We start from the raw sequence: 22,184 nt of genomic DNA on the forward strand, positions 1-22,184 counted from the left end.
ATTCAATAACATAAATGTATCACATGTAAGAAATCTAAACAAGCCATCTTAAGCTTGAAAAAGGATTAATGTATTTATCAAGGATGTCATACATTATTAAAATGATAATTTTATTTTAAATGAATCGGGAGCTTATAGACCAATGACCTGTAAAAGTAAATAAATCTCCCTATGTTCTCTTCATTGAATTAAGTTATACATGTTCCTATATGCTTTGTTTTATAATGGTATCAGTTTTTGTTTCAAATATTCCATTTGTGGAAATTTTCACAGCATTAGTGGCATCTGGACAAACAATTGAAGTCTTCTCATCATTGCTTTATAACCATGAGAGGGAAAAGTTAATGTTTCATTCAGTTGCTCAGGTCTAGCCTCGGCAACATTGAGGCAAAAAGAAGTCCGCTAACGACCTGAATGTACTGAATGACCAGGTTATCACATTTGTGGAGTTTTTCTTTACTGATGGAACAGGCAAAGTGAACGAGTGGTTCTGGGAGCATTTTCACATAAACTAAACACCTCAGTGTGTGTGTGTAATCGCTGCTAAAGGTGACTAAATGAAATCTAGGATTGTTTTTGTTGTTTCCTTTTAGCAGCTCCTGTCAAGGGGTCGCCATAAAGGACCATCAATCCGCACAACAACTTGGCACAGGCTTTATGCCCTTCCTGATGCAACACTCATTTCATCTGGGCTTACCTCATAACCGACACTGCATGCAGGGTAGTATGGGGCATGGCAACAGCGGGGCTCAAACGCTGATCCTCAGATCCCCAAAACAACAACTTGGAGCCTTACCTACCCGAGCTGCCACTTAGTGTGCAAAACATTGTAGAAATACTGTACAGATTAAATAATACATTTTAGTTCCAATTCGACGTAATATAAAATGAAGAAACTGGGTACTTTATCAATGTCCACCCAGCTTGTGCCCAAATAATGGCTTCTTCTTACTCTGTGCAATAGTGAGCAGAATTCAAACTCATTTCTAAGTCAAGATCACGATGCTACAAAAACAATGTCATCTTCTGAAGCATGAAGGAAACCTGCAGAGCCCTCATCACACTTAACGTTATTAATCAGGTTAAGTTCGTGGTTTACAGTAAACACAGCACGTCCGCAGAGCTATTTATCAGAAAGGACTAAAAGTCAAACCTGAACCTATACAATATAACAGGTTTACAAATGTTACAAGTTATTGCTGAGCCAAAGTGTTGCAGAACAGAGAGAAAGTGTAAAGGCTGACACAACAAAACAGAAACTTAACGCACTTTACTGATGCAGCCCTCTTATTTTCTCTGGCCTTGGGGCCGGCAATGCATCCAGTGGCTCAGGTTTGGGCGTTGAGTGGGAAAAGAACCCAGTCCTTCTGCATTGCAGGCAAAAGACCTAACTCTGAGCAAGCAGTGCCCTCTTACAGTACAGTGCCTGTTTCTTACAGGTCATCTCAGTATATGAGCTATATATCCTTGAACACCCTGGTGCATAAAGATACATCTCAGTATGTATGACTAAGGGAACATGGGAGGAAAAAGAAAAAAGTGAACTAGTTCTCAACAGTGTTAAAGATGATGAAGGTGAGTGAAGCTTTGTGTAACTGGGGATTGTGTTTAGTTTAAACAGACTGTATACATGACATAAGATGGAATGTGGGACATACACACACACATACTTACACACGGACACATTTTGTCCTAACAGTAAAGTTATCAAGTTGGGCTTATTTAGTAAATCAACAAAATGGGTGAAGGTTGGAACCGTGCTCTTTGTGGCAATATTTGTGTGTGTGTGTGTGTGTGTGTGTGTGTGTGTGTGTGTGTGTGTGTGTGTGTGTGCATGGATGAGTGGGTGTGTGTATGCATGTTGTGTGTCATTGTTTCAGGTGTATATAGGCTTCACCAAGCCCTGAGAGATCTTTCTCTATCACTAACTTCAGCAGAAGTTCCTTGTCTCTTCTTGCGCTCGGTAAGTAAAGCCTGCGAGTACTTCACTTTGCTCAGTGGTTCTTTGCTGTAAATTTGTTAAAATCCATTAACATGAAAAGACAGTATGAACTGTGTTAATATTCAATAACATTTAACATTTAATAAAGTTAAATAAAAAATTAATTTCAATTAATAGGTTCAATTAATCAAAATAAGCTGAATGTGAAGAAGGAAGGAAGCAAAGGAAGTCTTGTGTAAATCCAGACTTTAACCCAAATTGGTGTCAGATAATTCATTACACAAGTTACTCCACATTCACTTTCATCACAAACTGTTTATGTAGAATATCATAGTAGTCTGTTTTTCACTCATCTTCTTTGTGTGGCAAAAATACAAATGAAGAAAGAAAGCATGAAATTAAGAAATATATAAAGCAAAAAAATGAAAGAAAGAAAATAAACATAATAGAAAAATAAAAAAAGTTAAAAGAAAAAACAAGTAAACTAAAGAACATGAGAAAAGAAAGAAAGAAAAAAGTTGAGTGAAAAGAACAGAAAAAATAAGCAAAATAAACCATTAAAACAAATAGTCAATAATAATAGAAAAAATAAATAATATAAAGCAAAATAGCAGAAAAAACTAACATTAAAAACTAATAAACATACATGGAAGGATAGATAGATAGATAGATAGATAGATAGATAGATAGATAGATAGATAGATAGATAGATCACACATACAGTACTGTGCAAAAGTCTTAGGCACCATATTATATGCTGTACCAATTTTGTTTTATATGTTTATCATGGCTGCATAATTAGGTACAAAATCATTCAGTATTTCCATATAACTTAAATTTGATAAATAAATAACATTACAGGAGACTATATGCATGGCTGTGAAGAAAATAATACATATTAGTACAAGATTTTTTAGATGGAAACAAAAAAACAAATGTACACTCCTGGGATTTGCATAAAAATAGAAAGGAGCGAGTGTGAAAAAGTTACCAGAAGAACTCATACTCTCCAGCAAGCTCAGTAAAACCTAACGGTAAAAAAACTGTACCTCGGTGAAATTGGTACAGCATATAATATGGTGCCTAAGACTTTTGCACAGTACCGTATATAACAAAATTCCGAAAAAGGAAAAAACAAATAAGCAACCAACAAACAAATTGCCATAAAATAAAAAAGAACAAAAAAAGAAACAAATGTATTAAGTAAACTAAATGTGTGAAATTGAAGATCAAAGAAAAACAAACAACAAAAATATTAAATAAGAAATATTTAATTATTTATTATTTATGTCGAATGTTAATCAAGGTTTTTAAAGGACACAGACATAAACACACTTGCGCACACAATGTTGTGGAAGCGGTAAATGCAGTTTGCACCAACAACAGTAAAATAAATCATGATCTCTGACAGTACTCAGTATTCTGCATGATGTTCCGTTGCTATCAGTTGTATGGGTAATCAGGCTCAGCTGCTACGTGCTTCCGTGAATTTCACCTAATTCCAGAGCCAGGAGTTTAGTTTAACATTTTGTCCTGCTCTTATGATGTAAAGGACAGTATGCTCCATGACCATGTCAATTGTCAGTTATCATCACCACCACTAGAGGTTAGCGTCTGATTTCTGATTGGAGCAGTTCTCATGAAGTTAGCAACATCGCCACTAGGGGTCAGAGTCTGTTCTCTGATTGGAGCAGTTACAGTATGATGCAGTTAGGATCATTGCCACTGGGGTTCTGGGAGTTTAATCTCTAATTGGGTGTCAACTGATTTAAACAAAAAGGGATTGGGGTCAATAAGGAAGGAAGAAAGAAGGAAAGACCTGGTGCCTCCTTTTTAGTAAGGTCTGTCAGCAGGCTGTCGACATACAAAAAAATCTCCTATAATAGCCATCCAGTGCCAGAAACTGCCTCATCCCATTTTTACTTTTGGGTCTCAAAGAGGCTGCAATCATTGCAATCTTGTGGGTTTGGGGAAGCACCTACCCATGTCACCCTGATACTCTATTTCCACCTACCCACTCGAGGTTTGTTCCCTGTTCAAGGGACTAAATTTATTTTTTTACCAGAAGAAGGGTTCCTCCTTCAAATTTCCCTAATTAAATCTCAGATACAATAGTACTTTGGCTTGCAGCCCCTCTCACATTAGAAATTACAGGGACTTGGCATTGGCTACTCACTGTCACCTGGTATGTTCTTGTTTGATCAGCGGATACTTAAAGCTCTTGAAAATCCAAATCAGGCTTCCACCTTCCCTTTGGGCATGTTGATCTGGGAATTCTCCGGCTTTCCTGCCTTGCAGGCAAACCTGTTCTTGCTTTACTTTGCTCCCAGTGGGCATTGGAATGTTCCACCTGTGAAGAAGCAGAAGGGGGATAGTAAAGCCAACGCAGTGGAAGGTTATAGCAAAGGTGACTGGAAAAAGGGAGAGGAAGCTGGCTTCACAGGGAAATAGGCTCCAGTTGCTGTGCCACAGGCATAGGAAAGAAAAAGTATGAGAACCATAGAAAACAAGAGAGCTGTGTTGAAGGGGAACCACCTAGTTTAAAAGTGATTGTCTGCTATGACAAATGATGGAACCAGTTACACCACTGTCCCCATGGCAGACACCATTGAACTGCTCCAGCACCACCAGATTGATGATCCCCTAAGGGTTGCACTCTTCAGTAGGCCCCTCAGTAACACCTCAGAAGTGCTGGCATTGTTGTTCAGCTGGAAATCTGTATGCGCTACCGGCTGCTCCTCCCTGCTCATAGCCAACACTGCCTCTAACACTGCATAATGTCTTGAAGGAATTATATGACAAAGAAATTATGATTTTAAGTGCAAGGTGTTGAACAGTTATTAGCAGATTTACTCACTCACTTACTCACTCATCGTCTATATCACCTAATCCTATATACATGTACAATGTTTACAGGGAGGCGAGAGAGAGAGAGAGAGAGAGAGAAAGAAAGGGCTTGTTCCAGATATCATCTGCATCATATAAACAATATGCAAAAATAAGAAAAAAAATAACTTTGACTAATCAGAATGCAGTAGAATATATCTACGTTGTAGTAAAGAGTATATGAGCTAGTAAGAGCAGATTACTTTCTTGTGGTTGAGAATAAATCCTCTGCTTATTCATTCTTAATCTGATGAACGTTATGTTACTCCCAAAGTGCACAAGTAAAGAAATTCATCAATCATCTACCTCTGTTTCTATTTGCCATTTTTAAGGCCTATGTGAAACTGAGTGAGCTGATGACGAACGAGGGCGAGCAGGGCAGCCTGCAGAAGACGGGACGATGTCAGGATTACGCCGAGAGCCGCGACCCAGAGGTTGGCCGCTGGGAATCTACTCACATCTGCTATCTGACCTTCAAGAGCTTCGTACAGCTCAGACAGATGATGGATGCTGGTGAGAAAAAAAAAGTAAAAAAAAAAAAAAAAAGAGCATAATATTCGGGAATCTGAAAATTCCTGAAAGAAAAAAAAATCAGTTTTAGTTGACTGCTGCTAAAATATTTCATTTTTCTCTCTTCATATTCGATACATTTATACCACAGTATAAATCAGTCAATCTGTTTGTAATGTTAAATTGATGTTAGATGATGATGATTATTATTATTATTATTATTATTTTATTTTTAAGGGAATTTTTTTACAAGGGTGTTTCATGTAATTTTTTTTATCACAAAAAACATTCAGTAATATACATTTCCAACTTTAGATAATTCAATTATTTACCTTTTTTTAATTAAAAAAGCAAGAAATGCTATGAAATTTAGCGTTTGTGGTCTATTAAATGGTCAAAGAAAGAAAAGGCAGCTTGTAAAGTTTTACCTTTATTCTGTGTAATTCAAGTGCACATTTTACTTTTGTTGCTTCTTTGTTTTAAGTATGCTGAGTATATGTTTTCATTATTAAATTGTGCACACAATTTTTTTAAATCAAGTAAACAAACTAGAAAATTTATGACCTGACCATTACAAGGCAATATTTGTTTATTTATGATTTATGATATTTATGGTCATGATTTAGGTGAGAAGTTTAATATAGCAAAAATGTTAGTTTTGGTTGTAAAAACAAAATGAATAATGAAAAAAGGGAATGGAATCATTTTAAAGAAATAAAACTGAATACATTTGTTTAGCAGTTTCCCTTTAAACAATGTCAACATTTTTGGGGTTTCGTAAAATTTTATTTACAGGGAAGCACATGGAATTGAAAATTTTTTACCTTTTTTTAACTCAAAATAGAAAATTACAGGCCTGGTAAAATATATACAGTTACAAATGAACTCAATTTTCTATCTCTATGATTCATTAAGCTGTGGGTAAGACATTAACTGAGAATCATGATATAAAAAAATAAAATGCACAACAAAAGGCTGTAATGGATCAAGTAGTATTTTGTTAACTGTTGAGGCCATTTTTGTTTAATTAAACCAGCATTGGTGTAATAATTCCAACTGGGACTTTTAAACTGTAATATACAGTAATATATTGGTAGATTTTTTGTTAACATAAAGATTTCAGGTCATTAAAATTTCACTACATATCAGGAATATGTTTGTATGACAGTGTATGTGACAAATAAAATTTGAATTTGATTAAAAATACAAAAACTGAAAAAGACATTGTGGGTAAATTAAATAAATAAATAAAACATTGTGGTTAAAATGGGGGAAATGACAATTTCTTTTATTTTCTTTCTAATTTAACATGGTGCAAGCTTGTTCGTCTAGTTTTTAGAAACAGGAATGTGTTTGTAGATTTACTCAAAAAACAACCCCAACCCCAAGGCCTCAGGTTACCACCCCCATCCTACACTACGCTGCACCACACTTACCTCGCTTCGTTTTTCACGTCTTCCATTTGTTCTGTCGTCTTCTTCTTCTTCTTCAATTTTTGATTTCCCTTTCCTCCTGCCATGTTTTCAGGGGTGGTGATGTTGGACATAGAAGAGTCATCGCTCCCCAGTATCATGGAGAAAACAGTGAATGAGATGATCGAGAAGAAGGAGATCAGACCCGGTGACCATGAAGGGGTTTTTAAAGCTTTAACGCAGAATTTTAGGTAATGAGAATATTGTAAAAGTTTTTTTTTTTCATTTGTTGTTGTTTTATATTTGCATTATATCAAAAATTAGAAATTTTAAACAAGTCTAAATCTGAATCTTTAAATTGCTCCGGAACAAAAAAAATTGGTAAAATTATTTCCAATCAATTCTTTTGACTTTTATATCGGCGTTTCCTTTGCAGGATGTTATTTGAATGCTTAGAATGATTATCTGAAAAATCCTTTTTCAATTCTAACATTAATTTAAACTTTAGTTCAAAGACAAATTTAAATTTTAATTCTGGTTTCAAATCAAATTCCAATTCTAGCATACAATTTTTAAATCCAGTTAGAACTAATTTTAATTACACTTGCTTACACTTAAATTACACTAGTTTCAAATTCTAACTCAAGTTGAATATTGTTTACTCCAAAGATAAGTTCATTGAATTCTAATTCCAGTTTAAATATTAATTTAAATTTGAATGGACATTCTAACTTAAAAATTCTATTTTCAATTCAAATTTGTAATTGATTTCTTTTATTTATTATTCCTTTAGGTTACACTGAGCGCTACACTGAGATTAGCAGCCAGGGTTGCTAATTGGAGTTCGAGTTTGTTTGTTTTCCTCAGGTTTATAGCTGTAGAATGTCATGCCTGCATGTCTCCATTTTCAACATAGATTATATAAAATTATACATATATATTAGGACATAAAGTAAAAAATTATATATATAGATTAGGACATAAAGTAACTTGTCTATTTCTGTATTTCTACCCAAAAAAAGGAATATCTCCATTGCTGTTTCTTTTATATAGAAATATATAAATTTATATTCATTGTGATAATTTTGCTCTTTTTGTTTTTCACTGTGACTGGTTTATCGCTGAGACTATTAAAAAAAGGTGAAAAAAAGTTCAAACTAGTTCTCTGACCCCTCCGCCTTTTTCTTTCTTCAGCCAATCAGTGGAAACACAGGCTCTGACGTTATCTCTGGATATTCAAACATTTTCAGGTGCAGAATCGGTAAGAGGAAATCTTAGTCAAGGACTTAAAGCTAGATTATAAGGAGTCAATTTTTATTTATTTTATTTAAATGACATCGATATTTTTAACCTTTTACACATTATACTGTTCGTAATTCTCTTACAATATGTTTGTTAGTAAACACTTGTTTTAGTGAAGAGCAATAGTTCTTGTAAAATGTTTATAAAAAGAAAAGTCAGTTAGAAATAAAATAAATAATTTGACAGTTAATCAATAAGAATAATTAAAAAAATGTATGGCACAAGTGCAACATAGTAATGTGCTTTGTCATTGTGTATTTCACAGAGAGATGCAGCTGAAAGTGTGGAGGCCTCCATGGTGTTTGTAGGTGACTGACTGTAGATTATATTCTTTTTATAAACTTTGGTGAATTAAAAAAAAAATGTATGTATATATAAAAATAATATTAATCCTTTGTGTGATTTTTATTTTATAGGCTACAATGTGATTTTATCATATATCAAGAAATTCTGTTACATATGCTTAGGATAATAAAAAAATAGTTAAACACAAATTTTTGTTTAATTTCCACATTCTAGAACAATCCTGGAGATTGCATTAGGTAACAAGAACAGGCAGATGATATTTAAGCCAGGTCAACTGTTCTGGAACAGTCCTTGCAAAAACAGTATTGTCAAGTGATGAAACTGTCTCTCATATAATGGGTGAAGACCTTCCCAGGAAAACAGGACCAAAACTGAGCTCTGCTGCAGAGGAGAAGTTCGTTTAGAGTCACCAGCCTTAGAAATCACTAATTAACAACCAGTACCTCAAATTAGAGCCGTTATGTGGGTTGGAGAGCGGAAGGAGCAGATATATCTCAATATCAACTGTTCAAGGAAGATTATTGTGTATTTTAGAACACCTTCAGCATTGTTTTACAGTGTAGAAAGAAATAAAAACCAGGAACGACCATGGAGTAACAAGAGGTGTCCAAACTTTTGACTGGTAGTGTAGATTATGAAATACAGAGGGGCCCAAAAAATGTATACACTCTTCAACAGTTGATTGGAACTTTGCTCATTTTTAAAACTTTAAAATGTAATTATGGCAGCAATGTGTACTATTATGTTTCCTCTGAAACTGTCAGTGGTCGCACCATCATTGATGCTATCAGGTGACTGCCGGAAGGGATAAATATTTTTGGTCCCTCAATATTATTAGATCTAATATTTGTATAGCGCTTTTAACAATTAACATTGTTGCAAAGCAGCTTTACACAATCAAAATAATTATTTAAGTTTGTATGAAACGTGAATGTGTATGAATCAAAATGATAAGAGAGTCCCTGATGAGCAAGCCGAGGACGATGGCAACAGTGGCAAGGAAAAACTCCCTGAGATGGCAGTAGGAAGAAATCTTGAGAGGAACCAGACTCAACAGGGAACCCATCCTCATTTGGGTGAAAACGTGGCATTTGACGAGTGGTGATAGATCATAACAGCACTGGAACATTTAAATATGTCCTAATAACCCTTAATTACACTAATTGTTGGTTATTAGTATGAGTGAAATTAGGTCTGTGCAGTCCGCTGTCCTAGAAAGGGAAGAGCAGCTGCCTGCCAAAACCCACATTTAAAACAGGGCATGGAAGCACTTTCAGCAAAAAAAAACATATAATAACGATATGTCATCTTAAACAACACTTTGTCTCCTTAGTAAAATGCTTCTAAGTTGTTTGGAATCACACCTGGATCATTCATATTTTTTTTTATTTTTGGCTACACAGCTAACTAGCTTCTAACACAAGGCTGAATCCCAAATCTCTCTCTGACTGCTGATCAAGGGCGCTACTTTTAGTAAAAACATTTGTAGTGTGGAACAAGTGATTTTACACTCTACATAGTGCCCTAGCTTTCCATTTAACACTAATTGTGATTCAAACTTATTGAGAAAAAGTGAGAATATAAAAAGAAACTCAAGATTTGCAGGATTGTCCATAACCTAGATGTTTTATTCTCCTCACCCTTTGGCTACATAGTACCAGTAGGAATTGATAACCTGCTTTCACCCCTGTTAATTACACTCGCTAACTGTCAGTCGCAGGCTCCGCCAGTCGCGGTTAGTTAGTTCCACCAGTGACAAAAGGAAATGTGATAATAAATACTCTGGTGATGGTGTGTAAATTTTGGTGGTGATATCGACTACATTTAGACTGCACCCTCGTGCCTACGGCTGCGTCACAGTCATGCTGATAATCAGTACAACAGCATTCCCTTTGGTGTGATGTTGCTTATGTAACATTTATATATCATTGATTTTATTCCACAAAAATCTCTTGTTGAATAAAATGTGTAGTCATTGCTCAATAGGCTGGTGTATTTCAGGGGCTCTGGATTTCCTGGAGAAGCCAACTATGGCGTTTGTCCGCTTGAAGGCACCCCAAGTACTTGAGACATCGCTGGAGACTTCAGCTCCTGTACGCTTCATCTTTGTGCTGATTGGGCCAGCCAACAGTGATGTGGACTACCTCCAGACCAGACGAGCTATGGCTGCACTTTTAACAGATAATGTAAAAATAATTTCTCGTGATTGGCCAGTAGAGCCCGGGCAGCCATTTTGCTTTTTCAGTTTCCATATTTCCTCTTTATATATAATGTATAAATAATATATAATATATTCATGTGTATTCAAAGAGCAGCTGCTACCCCTGATTAATTTGTAATATATTTCACATGTACACACTCTTAGGTGTTCAACCAGACAGCATTAAAAGCTCTGAGCAATAAAGAGCTTAATGACGCAGTGACAGAATTCCTGGATTTCAGCGTGGTGATCCCGCCTACAGAGATTCAGGATGAAACTGTGCTTGCACCCATCATTGGCTTCCAGAAGAAACTTTTGCAGGAAAGACTTCATTCCTCTGAGCCCCAATGCCACCTCAAGCCTCAAGCAGATAGGAGATGTATTGAAATGCTAATAAGCACTATTTATGTGTAACTCATATAATAGACCACCTGATTAGCATTGCTATATATCTGAAGATAGTTAGCCAATGAGAGATGCTTAAAACAAACACAAATATTTAATTATATATCTATATAGCAAATAATCAAGTAATTATAATCTATTAAACCTAAAAATTCTTTCTGCACAAAGCATCTATTTCCAAAGTGTCTCCGCCGGAAGATCCGCTAAAGCGCACCGGTATACCGTTTGGTGGGTTAATCAGAGATGTGAGAAGGCGCTATAAACACTACAAGAGTGACATCACTGACGCCATGAACGCTCAAGTCCTCGCTGCTGTAATCTTCATTTATTTCGCTGCCCTCTCTCCTGCTATTACTTTTGGTGGGCTGCTAGGTGAGCATGAGTTTGTGTATACTGTACATTTATGATGTTGAGCATCCAGAGTTCAATAATGCTTTTGCACCCTGAAAAAGTACCATTTTGCACTGCCTCTTGCCACAGCTGATAAAGTGGATAATATGATGGGAGTATCGGAGCTCATGCTGTCTACAGCACTTCAAGGTGTCATTTTCTGCCTGATTGCGGCCCAGCCTGTACTCGTCATTGGTTTCTCTGGGCCATTGCTGGTATTCGAAGAGGCCTTCTATGCGGTAAGAGTCATACAAACTTACATTTGTAAACTACACTCATCAGCAATAAAAAAAATTAAAAGCATTAAGGATAAAAGCTTAGGCTGTGCCACAGGCCTATATACTGCACTAACACCTCATAAAAAAAAAAGAAAAATGTGTTGTTGTTGTTTTTGTTGTATTTTTTAACAGCCATAGTGATTTGGGATACTGTATATGGCAATTGAAAAAGAATGCATTTTAGTACAATGCATATACATTAAAGAACCATATATGTATACTAGTGAGCATTAACATGTTTCATGGAGAAGAAGATATGAGAACTAGTTGCCTATAAGTATTTTAATGGTGCAAAAAGTCAAACGTCAGAGGCGTGTCATCGGTAACCTTTATTGGAATGTAAATGTACATCCAAGCTTAGCTGCAGGAATCTGTGAGGGCAACATACAAGGAAATGAGTGCACCCAGGGCAGGCTTAGTAACAATTACCCTTGTATGGTTGTCTACAATAAACATTAGTGCTGTCAGAATGAATGATTAATCCCAGTGATTCATCCAAAAAAATATATAGATATATGTCTATATTTTATTCAAACGTCCTTGCTGGAGTGTGTAATGTGACGTCATGTGCAGGTGCGATGGATCGCGTACCAACCAATAGGGTGTCAGAATGGTGTGTTTATACTTCTCATCCAACCACAATCAAATTAGCTCCATCCGGATGGCGCGATTTATTCGGATGTTTTTGGTTTGTTTGTTTTTTGAACGACAAGCTGAAATAAAATAAGAGTAACAGGGCTATTTTTAAAATGTAAGGAGTAGAAAGTACAGATAATTGCGTGAAAATGTAAGGAGTGGTAAGTAAAACGTCTGCTGAAAAATAATTACTCCAGTAAAGTAAAGATACCCAAAATTTCTACTCAAGTAAGGTAACGAAGTATTTGTACTTCGTTACTTCACACCTCTGCATAATAGCATCATGTAGTTGCTGCAGAATTGTCAGCTGTACATCCAAGGTTCCCAAAAGTGCATTATTGGATTGGGTTCTGATGACTGTGGAGACCGTTTGAGTACAGGGACCTCATTATAAAGTTCCAGAAACCAGTCTGAAACTATTTTAGTTTTGTGATATGGCGCATTATCTTGTACCCATAAAGGGATGAACACGATCAGCAATAATACTCCGGTAGGCTGTGGTATTTAAACCATGTTCAATTGGTAGTAAGGGGCCCAAATTTTACCAAGAAAATATCCCTTAATGTTGGAGCCCTCTAGTGACGTGGAGGAATTGGCTACAACTAATATTGGGGAGAAAATTTGAAAAAAATAATAATAATAAAAAAAAAATATATATATATATCCCCCACACTATTAGACCACCACCAGCAGCCATGCCATACTCAAAAATACTTAAATCACCTTTCTTCGCCATTCTGATGTTTCAGCAGATCGTCTTGACAAGTGTCTACATGCCTACATGCATATTTGTGATAACTAAAAGTTGAACAGTTTGTACCTGATGAAGTGGCCAATAAGTGTAGTATTGTATAATATAATGCATTTTAAATATTTGTATTATCAGGATTTCTGATGCTCTAATTTACAGGAATGCCATTATAGACTTAGTCTATATTTTTTAAAGTATGTGAATGTTATGAATAAACGTTGTTTTTTTCCTCCAGTTCTGTAAGTCTCGGGACATCGAGTACATTGTAGGGAGAGTTTGGGTCGGTGTGTGGCTCATTGTTATCGTTGTCCTGATCGTGGCGGCAGAAGGCAGCTTCCTGGTGCGCTTCATCTCCCGCTTCACACAAGAGATCTTCTCCATCCTCATCTCTCTCATCTTCATTTACGAGACCTTCACCAAACTAGGCAGTGTACGAGACATTATGATATAATTATTATTATTTCATGCTAATTTCTATTTATTTACTCATTTATTTAAGGCTAAATTTAATGTATAGTGAGGATCTAATACTGAAATGTTGTTCATTATTTTTATTTAGAGCTCAGATTTAAAAACAGACTAATTTATCAAGTTAAAAAAATTTTATACTATATATATAGAAAATCCAGAAAGTATTTACAGTGCTGTGAATACTTTCCGGGATGCACTGTATATTTAAACCGTGATAAATCAATAATGATAAAAATACTAAATATCTACAGAATGGTAATAGAAAGTACTGTAGTAGCTCGATATTACTATTATCAAAATAAAAATAAAGGCTTTTTTGCTGTTCTATAATCGTAGATTTTCAAGGACCATCCTCTTAATCTCAACTATGAGCACTTGAACGCTTCAGTCGCAGATCCTTGGCACCCCATCATCACCCATCACACGACTGTAAATAATTCTACAGGAAACGTCACTACAGTCACCACCATACGTTACCGTGCCTACCCCAACACAGCATTGCTATCCATGTGCTTGATGTTTGGATGCTACTCCATTGCTTACTTCCTACGTATATTTAAGAATGGGTACTTCCTGCCTGGAAAGGTTAGGTCTTGGTTTAGGTTTTGGTGGTTAGAAAGGTCATTTACTAATAACTTATTACATTTAGGATTCAACATATTATCTTTTAGGTTCGTCGTTTGATGGGAGACTTTGGTGTCCCCATCGCCATTTTCCTCATGGTTGCTGTGGATATCAGCATTAATGACACATATACACAGGTGAGTTTTTCTTTGGCAAATACATTTATTTTATATAACAGTAAAGCATAGTCAGTCAGAAGTCAAATCTCAAGTTTTCCGACTTGGCAGGGTCTTCATATCAAAAAAAGTGTTGATGTTTTGTAGAAACTTGTGGTGCCTAAAGGCTTGCAGGTGTCTAACCCCGCTATGCGAGGCTGGCTTATAAATCCAATGGGCGAGCACCAGCCCTTCCCCAACTGGATGAAGTTTGCTTGTGTTATTCCCGCCATCCTGGTCTTTATCCTTATTTTTCTTGAATCGCAGATCACTACGTAAGTCCATGTTTTTTTTTATGATTCCTCACTTTCTAGGTACCAGGCATTATTTTAACAATACAGCATCTGTGAACCCTATTAGTGAATGTGTTCGACTCCTTCTTTGGCAGTTTGCTTGGAGTGCTTCATCCTAAAACCTATTTAAATGAGCATGATTTGAGATGCACCACTTTTTCACTACTGAATTCTTTTGCTGTAGGTTAATTGTGAGTAAACCTGAGAGGAAGATGGTAAAAGGGTCAGGCTTCCATCTAGACCTTTTGATTTTGGTGTGCATGGGAGGGTTCAGTGCTTTCTTTGGAATGCCATGGCTCAGCGCCACCACAGTTCGCTCTGTAACACATGCCAATGCCTTGACTGTCATGACGAAAGGGCCCAAACCACAGATTGAAAAGGTCCTGGAACAGAGGATTAGTGGTGCATTGGTGGCTCTTCTTGTAGGTAGGTCTATCTTTTTTTTTTATGCAGTCACAAGTTTACTTTATGCATTTTTTTATCTCCCCTTGTGGAATCATGGGCAAGCCGTTTGGGTAATGTTTGTGGAATTCTTTTGAGAAATACGTTGGGTGAGTCTTGGAAGAATCCTGTGAAAATCTTGCAGTTGGATCATAGGAGACATTGGCCAAATGGATTTAGGGTAATCTCTGAGGGGAAAGTTTGAGCATGATTAGGGGAAAGCTTATTGCATAATAAAATCTTGGGTAATCTCTTTGACTTCAGGACTCTCTTTGGAGATTTACCTCAGGGAAATCATTCAGGAAATCCTGAGAGAATCTTAGAGCAAGCCTGTGAGGGAATCTTGGGGAATCTTAGGAATCTTGAGGAATCTTAGGAATCTTAAAGGAATCACTCTAAAACTTGAAAGTCCTGGAGGAAGTCCCATGTAACAATCTTGTGGTACCTTTCATGATTTGGGGAATCCTGGGGAAGCTTGAGGGAATCTCTTGGTAGATTCTTAATAATTTGGGGCTCAGAGGGATGAAGTCTAAGATATCTATTGGATTAATCATATTTAGTGGAATCTTAGAGGAATTCTTTGGCTTTATGCTTCGGGGAAAGCTCTTCTCAAATATTGGCTATCTTTGAGAATCCTGAGGGAGACTTGAGGGAATGACTTAGTGCAATCACTTCAAAGAATCTTGGTAAAACTCTTTCATAGGATTTTAGGAAAATCCATTGGTGAAATCTTGGAAAAAATTCTTACAGGAATCTTGAGAGAATCTCTTGGTTATCTCCCATAAACCCAATAGTAAGTAAACAAAAATAGGTCCTTGACATTCTCCTTTACACTTACTTACTCATTGTCTATACGCTTAATCTTACTGTTTATCATCTACTTATTGCCCCTGGGGTACATTTTCTGGAAATACGGTGTCCAATTCCATTGCTATGCTGATGACACCCAGCTCTATATTTTCTCCAAACCTACTTCTGACCTTCCTCCATCTTTTCTTTCAAATTGTTTAGCTGAAATTAAATCTTTGTTCTCAAATAATCTTTTTAAACTTAACAGTAGTAAAACCGAAATACTCCTCGTGGGCACTAAAAATACTTTATCAAAGACCAGTAGTTTTTCGTTATGTATTGATGGTTCTACAATCTCTCCTTCAACACAAGTTAAAAGCTTAGGTGTTATCCTTGATAGCACCCTATCCTTTGAAACACACATTAATAAAATCACTAGGACAGCGTACTACCACATCCGAAACAAACATTAACTGTCTCCATCCGGCCCTCTTAATGAGGAGCGCTGCGTCACCACACGCATAGACTATTGCAAAGCTCTTTTTTTTTTGGTCTTCCCCTCAAACTCCTACATAAGTTACAGTTAGTACAGAACTCAGCCGCTAGAATACTAACTAGAACTCCTACAATGGACCACATAACTCCTGTTCTTCAACAGTTACACTGGCTTCCTGTCCAACAGCACATACATTACATTATAAAATTCTGTTTTTTGTTTATAAGGCATTACATAACCTGGCTCCGTCATATTTAACAGATCTTCTCCTAATTTATACTCTTTTTAGAAATCTGAGATCATCATCGTCACTAAATCTGGTTCTTCCTCGTTTGCGTTTGGCAATCATGGGATCTCGAGCTTTTTGCTACGCTGCCCCTTACCTGTGGAATCTACTACCACTCGATATCCGTAATAGTAACTAAATTTCTGTCTTTGAATCCCGTTTAAAAACACATCTCTTCAGACAGACATACTTTTAACACTGCATTGTATGTATATTGTCCTTCATTTGTCCATGTTTGTATGTTGTCTTATTTTTATTTATAAAACTGCTGTATTCGTTTATTCTCTGTATTGTTGTTTTTTTGTTGTTTTGTTTTTTATGGCATGTAAGGTGTCCTTGAGTTTCATGAAAGGCACCTACAAATAAAATCTATTATTATTATTAATCCTGTATACATGGTCGCAGGGGCCTGGAGCCTATCCCAGGGAACTTAGGGAATGAAGCAGGGTATACCCTGGACAGGGTCTCAATTCATCAAAGGGACACACATACACCACTCATTCACACACTATGGGCAATTTTGGGAACGCAAATTAGCTTAATCTGCATGTCTTTGAACTGTGGTAGGAAACCTGAGAACCCGGAGGAAACCCTCCAAGCACAGGCAAAACATACAAACTCCATGCACACTGAGACGGGAATCAAACCTGGCTGGGAATAAAACCCAGAGCTTGGAGGTGCAAGGTGACAGTGCTAATCACTAAGTCACAGTTCCGCCTTCCCTTTTTTCTGGGTTACTTAATTGGTTATTTAACTAGGTGTGTATCTATTAATAAATTAATCTATATTCCTCTTTTGAAATCTCACAAGGCCTGTCCATCATCATGGAGCCTATTCTCAAGATGATCCCCATGGCTGCTTTGTTCGGAATCTTCCTTTACATGGGTGTCACGTCACTGAGCGGCATTCAACTGTGGGATCGCATACTGCTCCTCCTTATTCCAAAGAAGTATCACCCCAATGAACCATACGCTCAAAGAGTACGTAAATAAACCTGGGAACTTTAAGTAAAAACTTCCCAGTATAATGCCTATATTGTAAACATTATATTTTGCTATTTTTGATGTTACATGTTGTTAGTCAGTTGTACTTGCCTTTATATAGCTATAATTTGTTCTCCATATCTACTTATATTTAATAATTTAATAATTATGCTTAACACAGAGGCTTCTTAATTAACTAGATTTAAATAGAGTTTAAAACATTAGTGGTGGTTGTTGATTATGGGCCTTTGTATTCCTATGTAGACTTTCCATTTAAAGTTAGCTGTAATTATCTATAATGGTCATTTACAACAACGTCAACATTAAGAATGTTGTTTTCTTCTTGGTTTCCCACTGTGCTTTAGGTGAAGATGAGCAGGATGCATATGTTCACAGGCATCCAGATTGTGTGCCTGGCCATGCTCTGGATTGTAAAGTCAAGCCCATTGTCACTTGCCCTGCCATTCATCCTCATCTTGACCATCCCATTGCGTGTGTTTCTCAGTCGCCGTGTCTTTACCAAGCTTGAAATGAAATGCGTAAGTTACAAATCTAATTACTAGACAACAAATGACTTATAGTAGTTTTCAACTACAAAATTACTTACAAAAATTTTGGCAGCTGTTTTGCTAAGCAACTATTATCGAGTCCAAGCACCTGTGCCATCGCCACCTAGGCGTACCACACAATCTGTGTGTTTTTTGAGAATATAAAGACCTCCAAAAAGCCCCAGATGCTGAAGTTATTAGACACTTTTTGGCATAAGTTTAAGGCATCGCCATGGCTGAACCGTTTGAGATATCGAACAATTTTGGTTCCTTAATGTCTTGAGGTCATATTGGCCTGGTTCAGTGGCGATTGTGTAACTCCCCGAGTAGCAATATATCAAAATCCATTGAGTGCTTTTTGCAAACAACCCAAAATAACTGACTTTCTGTTGAGTAGAGCCCATGACATGCAAAAAGCTAAAGTTGTTCTGCTCAACAAGATCCAAGTCTGTACTGGATTTTACATGTATACATGCAAGTGTGTATGAGCTATGCAGCAAAATCTTGTGTGACAGCCCCGTGCCACGCCCAGGGCCCAGTCGCCCAGGCATCCTAATGAAAACAAGTGAAAGTAATCATGTCACATTAGGGAGACATGGTAATGGTATGACAGTTCAGGAAACAAGACACGAATGTAAATTGACTCTTTAACTTGTGACAAAACAATCTCTGATTATCGGCAGAGAGGGAAAATTAAGTTGTCACCAGGAATAAACAGATTAACTACCGACAGACATCTTTCATTGCTACTGTTGTTACCTGTCATCAGCTATTTTTAAGCATGCAATCAAGATGATAAAAACAATTTGCCCTTTTGTGGTTGGTACTACCTGTCAGACAAGAGGACTAACATAGGTTGACGGACATTTGTCTGCTTCTTGTCTTTATCTGTCGACCAAGTACTGTTCCATAGATGATAGCTAGCGACTGTGAGCCGTAAATGAGCCTGTGATGGGTGGCATATTAGCGGCAGTCAGCTGAATAAGGAGAAGAAAGGTGCACAAGATCACATGACCACAGTAATGTGCAGTATTGTTTTATTAATTTGTAAATAGACACATGGCTTGTTCCATGTGTATGATGTATGATGTGGAAATCACGTCATGATTCTCAGTCAAGCTTATAAGGGTGTCCGTACTACACATGTACACATGTACATGGGGCAGTGGTGGCTCAGTGTGTTAAGGCTCTGAGTTACGGTTCGGAAGATCTGCGGTTCGAGCCCCAGCTCCGCCAGGTTGCCGCTGTTGGGCCCGTGAGCAAGGCCCTTAACCCTGTCTGCTCCAGGGCCGCCGTAAAAATGGCTGACCCTGCGCTCTGACCCCTGCCTACTAACAAGAAGCTGGGATATGTGAAGAATAAAGAATTTCACTGTGCAGTAATGTATGTGTGACGAATAAAGGCTTAACTTAACTTAACTTAACATGTCTGGTTAGCCAGGGACTAACCCAAAATTGTTTCTTCATTTGTTTTTTTTTTTGGTTTGGTCATCTCCTTACAAAGCTGCTTCATCTTGGACAACTCAAAGATTTAATTAACATAGCATGGTTATTATCCACAAATGAACTGAGAATTCAAGTATTTATCAATCAGTGAACAATCCACCATCAGTTGTTAATTAGCTTTTAATATCTCCAGCTTGTTCTGCGGTCAATCGTTAATATTTGTATCAACAGTCTTTTCTTTTTGTCTGAATGATGGTCCTTTATAATTGTGTGCCATAGTGGCGCTCATCTGTTTATTGCATTTATGTCACCAATGTGTGAATGAGATTTTTTTTCTCCTTTGGCAAGCATCAGCTATTGTCTGCTTTTTTTGTCGCAAGTAAAATGGGGCCTTAAACGAACACTTCACAACATAGAAATAGGTGCTGCTTGGCCATGACAGAACCCCTATAGATAGAGCAGACACAGGACAGATCAGCAGGAACCAGGTGCAGAGCAACAACGTCCTCCCTAGAATCTTAGAATCTGGTGGCAGAGTAGGCTAGTTCCTGTACTTACATCACAGCATCTATAAACAACCATTCCTTACCAAATTCTCTCCGTCTCTCTCTCTCTCTCTCTCTCTCTCTTAGCGAGAAACTGTAACGCATAAAGTCGTCTGTAATGGAGAGCTCAAAAAAAGTCACAGCCGTATCACTGTTACAAAGCGAGACTAATTTTATAAATGTTAAACTAATTGCCTTACACAAGCCTGTATAAGTAAAACATCCACAATTTGACATTTTTAATCTGTTAATGTTAACTGCCTGTCATACAAGTCCCTGTAGTTACTATAAATAACCTGTCACTGAATATGTGATAACTGAAAGTACTAGAATAAGTACATTAATACAGGTATTTTATGGGTAGAAATATCTGACCAATTAGAGCACAGAATTCAACAGTAACATTCTAATATGCTGATTTGAATTGTTAAATATTATGTACATTATTTCGATTTAACACATTCACAGTTCTCTTATTATTAAACTGAATCATGTTTTAAAAATGTTTAAAAAAAATCATATTTAGTATGTTCATTTAGTAACTTTCTAGGTTCCTTTGTGATAAACGCTCTACATGAAGTTTTCCAAAAATGTACAGAGTTTAATGATTTCTCTCATTTCAGCTGGACGCCGATGACGCCAAAGTGACGTTTGAAGAGGAGCCCGGAGTGGACGTGTACTCAGAGACACAGATGCCGTTGTGAATGTGTTACACCAACCATGCCAAAGCTTTGAAACTTTCAGTTTCAGGTTGACTTGACGTGTAATGACTTACGGATACTTTACAATTATAGAGATGCAGCGTGTATATGCCCAAGTATTAAGACTTTCTCTGTGAAACTTCAATTCAGAATATAATTTCAATCAAATGACCTCAGAGAAAGCGTTTGACTTGTGTACATCTACAGCGGGAAAAAACACTACAGACACATGGTGTAAAAATCATTACATCAAATCTTGTCTACAAAATGTTTTATGGTTAAAAGATTGGTAACGAGCTATCTGATGTATTTTATTGTAAATGTTGGTCTTTCCGCTGCTCCTGTTAAGGGGTCGCCACAGCAGACCATCCGACCTGCACACGACTTGGCACAGGTTTTACCCCAGATGCCCTTTCTTTTATTTTATCAGTGGCTGTGGTTTTGGGTTGGAATCCAAACCCGAGGCTTTCGCCTGGCAGGCGAGAAACCTACAACTGAGCCACCAATGACCTTTATTTTTTTTATTGTAAATGCACTTTATATTATATTATTAAGACATTTGCCTTATGTACTTTTAATGAATAATTATAATATTAAACCTTGCTTTAAGTTGCAACTTTCAAAAAGAAAAAAAGAAATCTAACCTTGCTCGTGTCCAGGGGGTCATGTCCAGTGTCTCATTTCAAGACCTAAATAAAAGACCTATCGTCCTCTGGATCTTTCTGATCAGTGTTCCTGGTGGCTCAAGCATGGTTTAAATCGAAGCATTTAGATTCCCCACCTTAATCTTCTTCTTCATCTTGGTTGGCATCCATTATGTTTTATCTTGATTTCCCTCTTTTACTTTAAATCCTCTTTTCTAGTCCCATCATCCTCAAGAAACCCATCAAATACAGTACTTTCTTCCATGTCCTCTTTCTGCCTTATATAAAATTTATACATTTTATTTATATTCCTATTGCTTCTGCCCTCTGCGGGTGGAGCTCACCTCTGTCTCAATAAATCCAGGTCACCCCAGCACAGGACGCCTCCTGATACACAGCCTTAGTGCAAGTAAAAAAATGTAACACCTTCCTGGTTGGTGATTAGGATCATTATTTTGTCCGCATAGCCTGACAATACCACTTTTACCACTGATTTTTTTAAATGAAATATTCAATAATTATCCTTATCCCCCACTTCTCATTCTGACAGAATAACTAAGTCGTCCTTAGTCTTGTGCATAAAGTAATCCACAAAATGCATGATAACAAAAAGGCTGGTAGAAGTACCTGTCCCTATAACATCTATTGCCCTAAATATATATCTATATAAAAATATCATCAAATACTTTTTCTTGGTCTATATTTAAAAAAAACAGACCAAATATGTCACATACAGTGGTGTGAA

The 22,184-nt window shown here is 36.9% G+C and overlaps 1 protein-coding gene across 1 annotated transcript; it reads left to right on the plus strand.

Annotated features, from left to right (window-relative positions):
- The first annotated feature begins 1,911 nt into the window (after positions 1-1,911).
- slc4a1b (solute carrier family 4 member 1b (Diego blood group)) lies at positions 1,912-21,398 on the plus strand. The gene is made up of 17 exons (XM_053512274.1): positions 1,912-1,963; positions 5,161-5,341; positions 6,866-7,001; positions 7,945-8,011; positions 8,318-8,360; positions 10,360-10,544; positions 10,724-10,937; positions 11,132-11,335; positions 11,444-11,592; positions 13,254-13,448; positions 13,826-14,074; positions 14,161-14,250; positions 14,377-14,543; positions 14,746-14,987; positions 17,384-17,553; positions 17,922-18,095; positions 20,718-21,398. The coding sequence occupies exons 2-17, from the start codon at positions 5,185-5,187 to the stop codon at positions 20,796-20,798; spliced, it is 2,523 nt and encodes an 840-aa protein (XP_053368249.1). The 5' UTR covers positions 1,912-1,963; positions 5,161-5,184; the 3' UTR covers positions 20,799-21,398.
- Positions 21,399-22,184: the final 786 nt, after the last annotated feature.

Source organism: Clarias gariepinus, chromosome 14, assembly GCF_024256425.1.
Source record: "Clarias gariepinus isolate MV-2021 ecotype Netherlands chromosome 14, CGAR_prim_01v2, whole genome shotgun sequence".
Classification (NCBI taxonomy): domain Eukaryota; kingdom Metazoa; phylum Chordata; class Actinopteri; order Siluriformes; family Clariidae; genus Clarias; species Clarias gariepinus.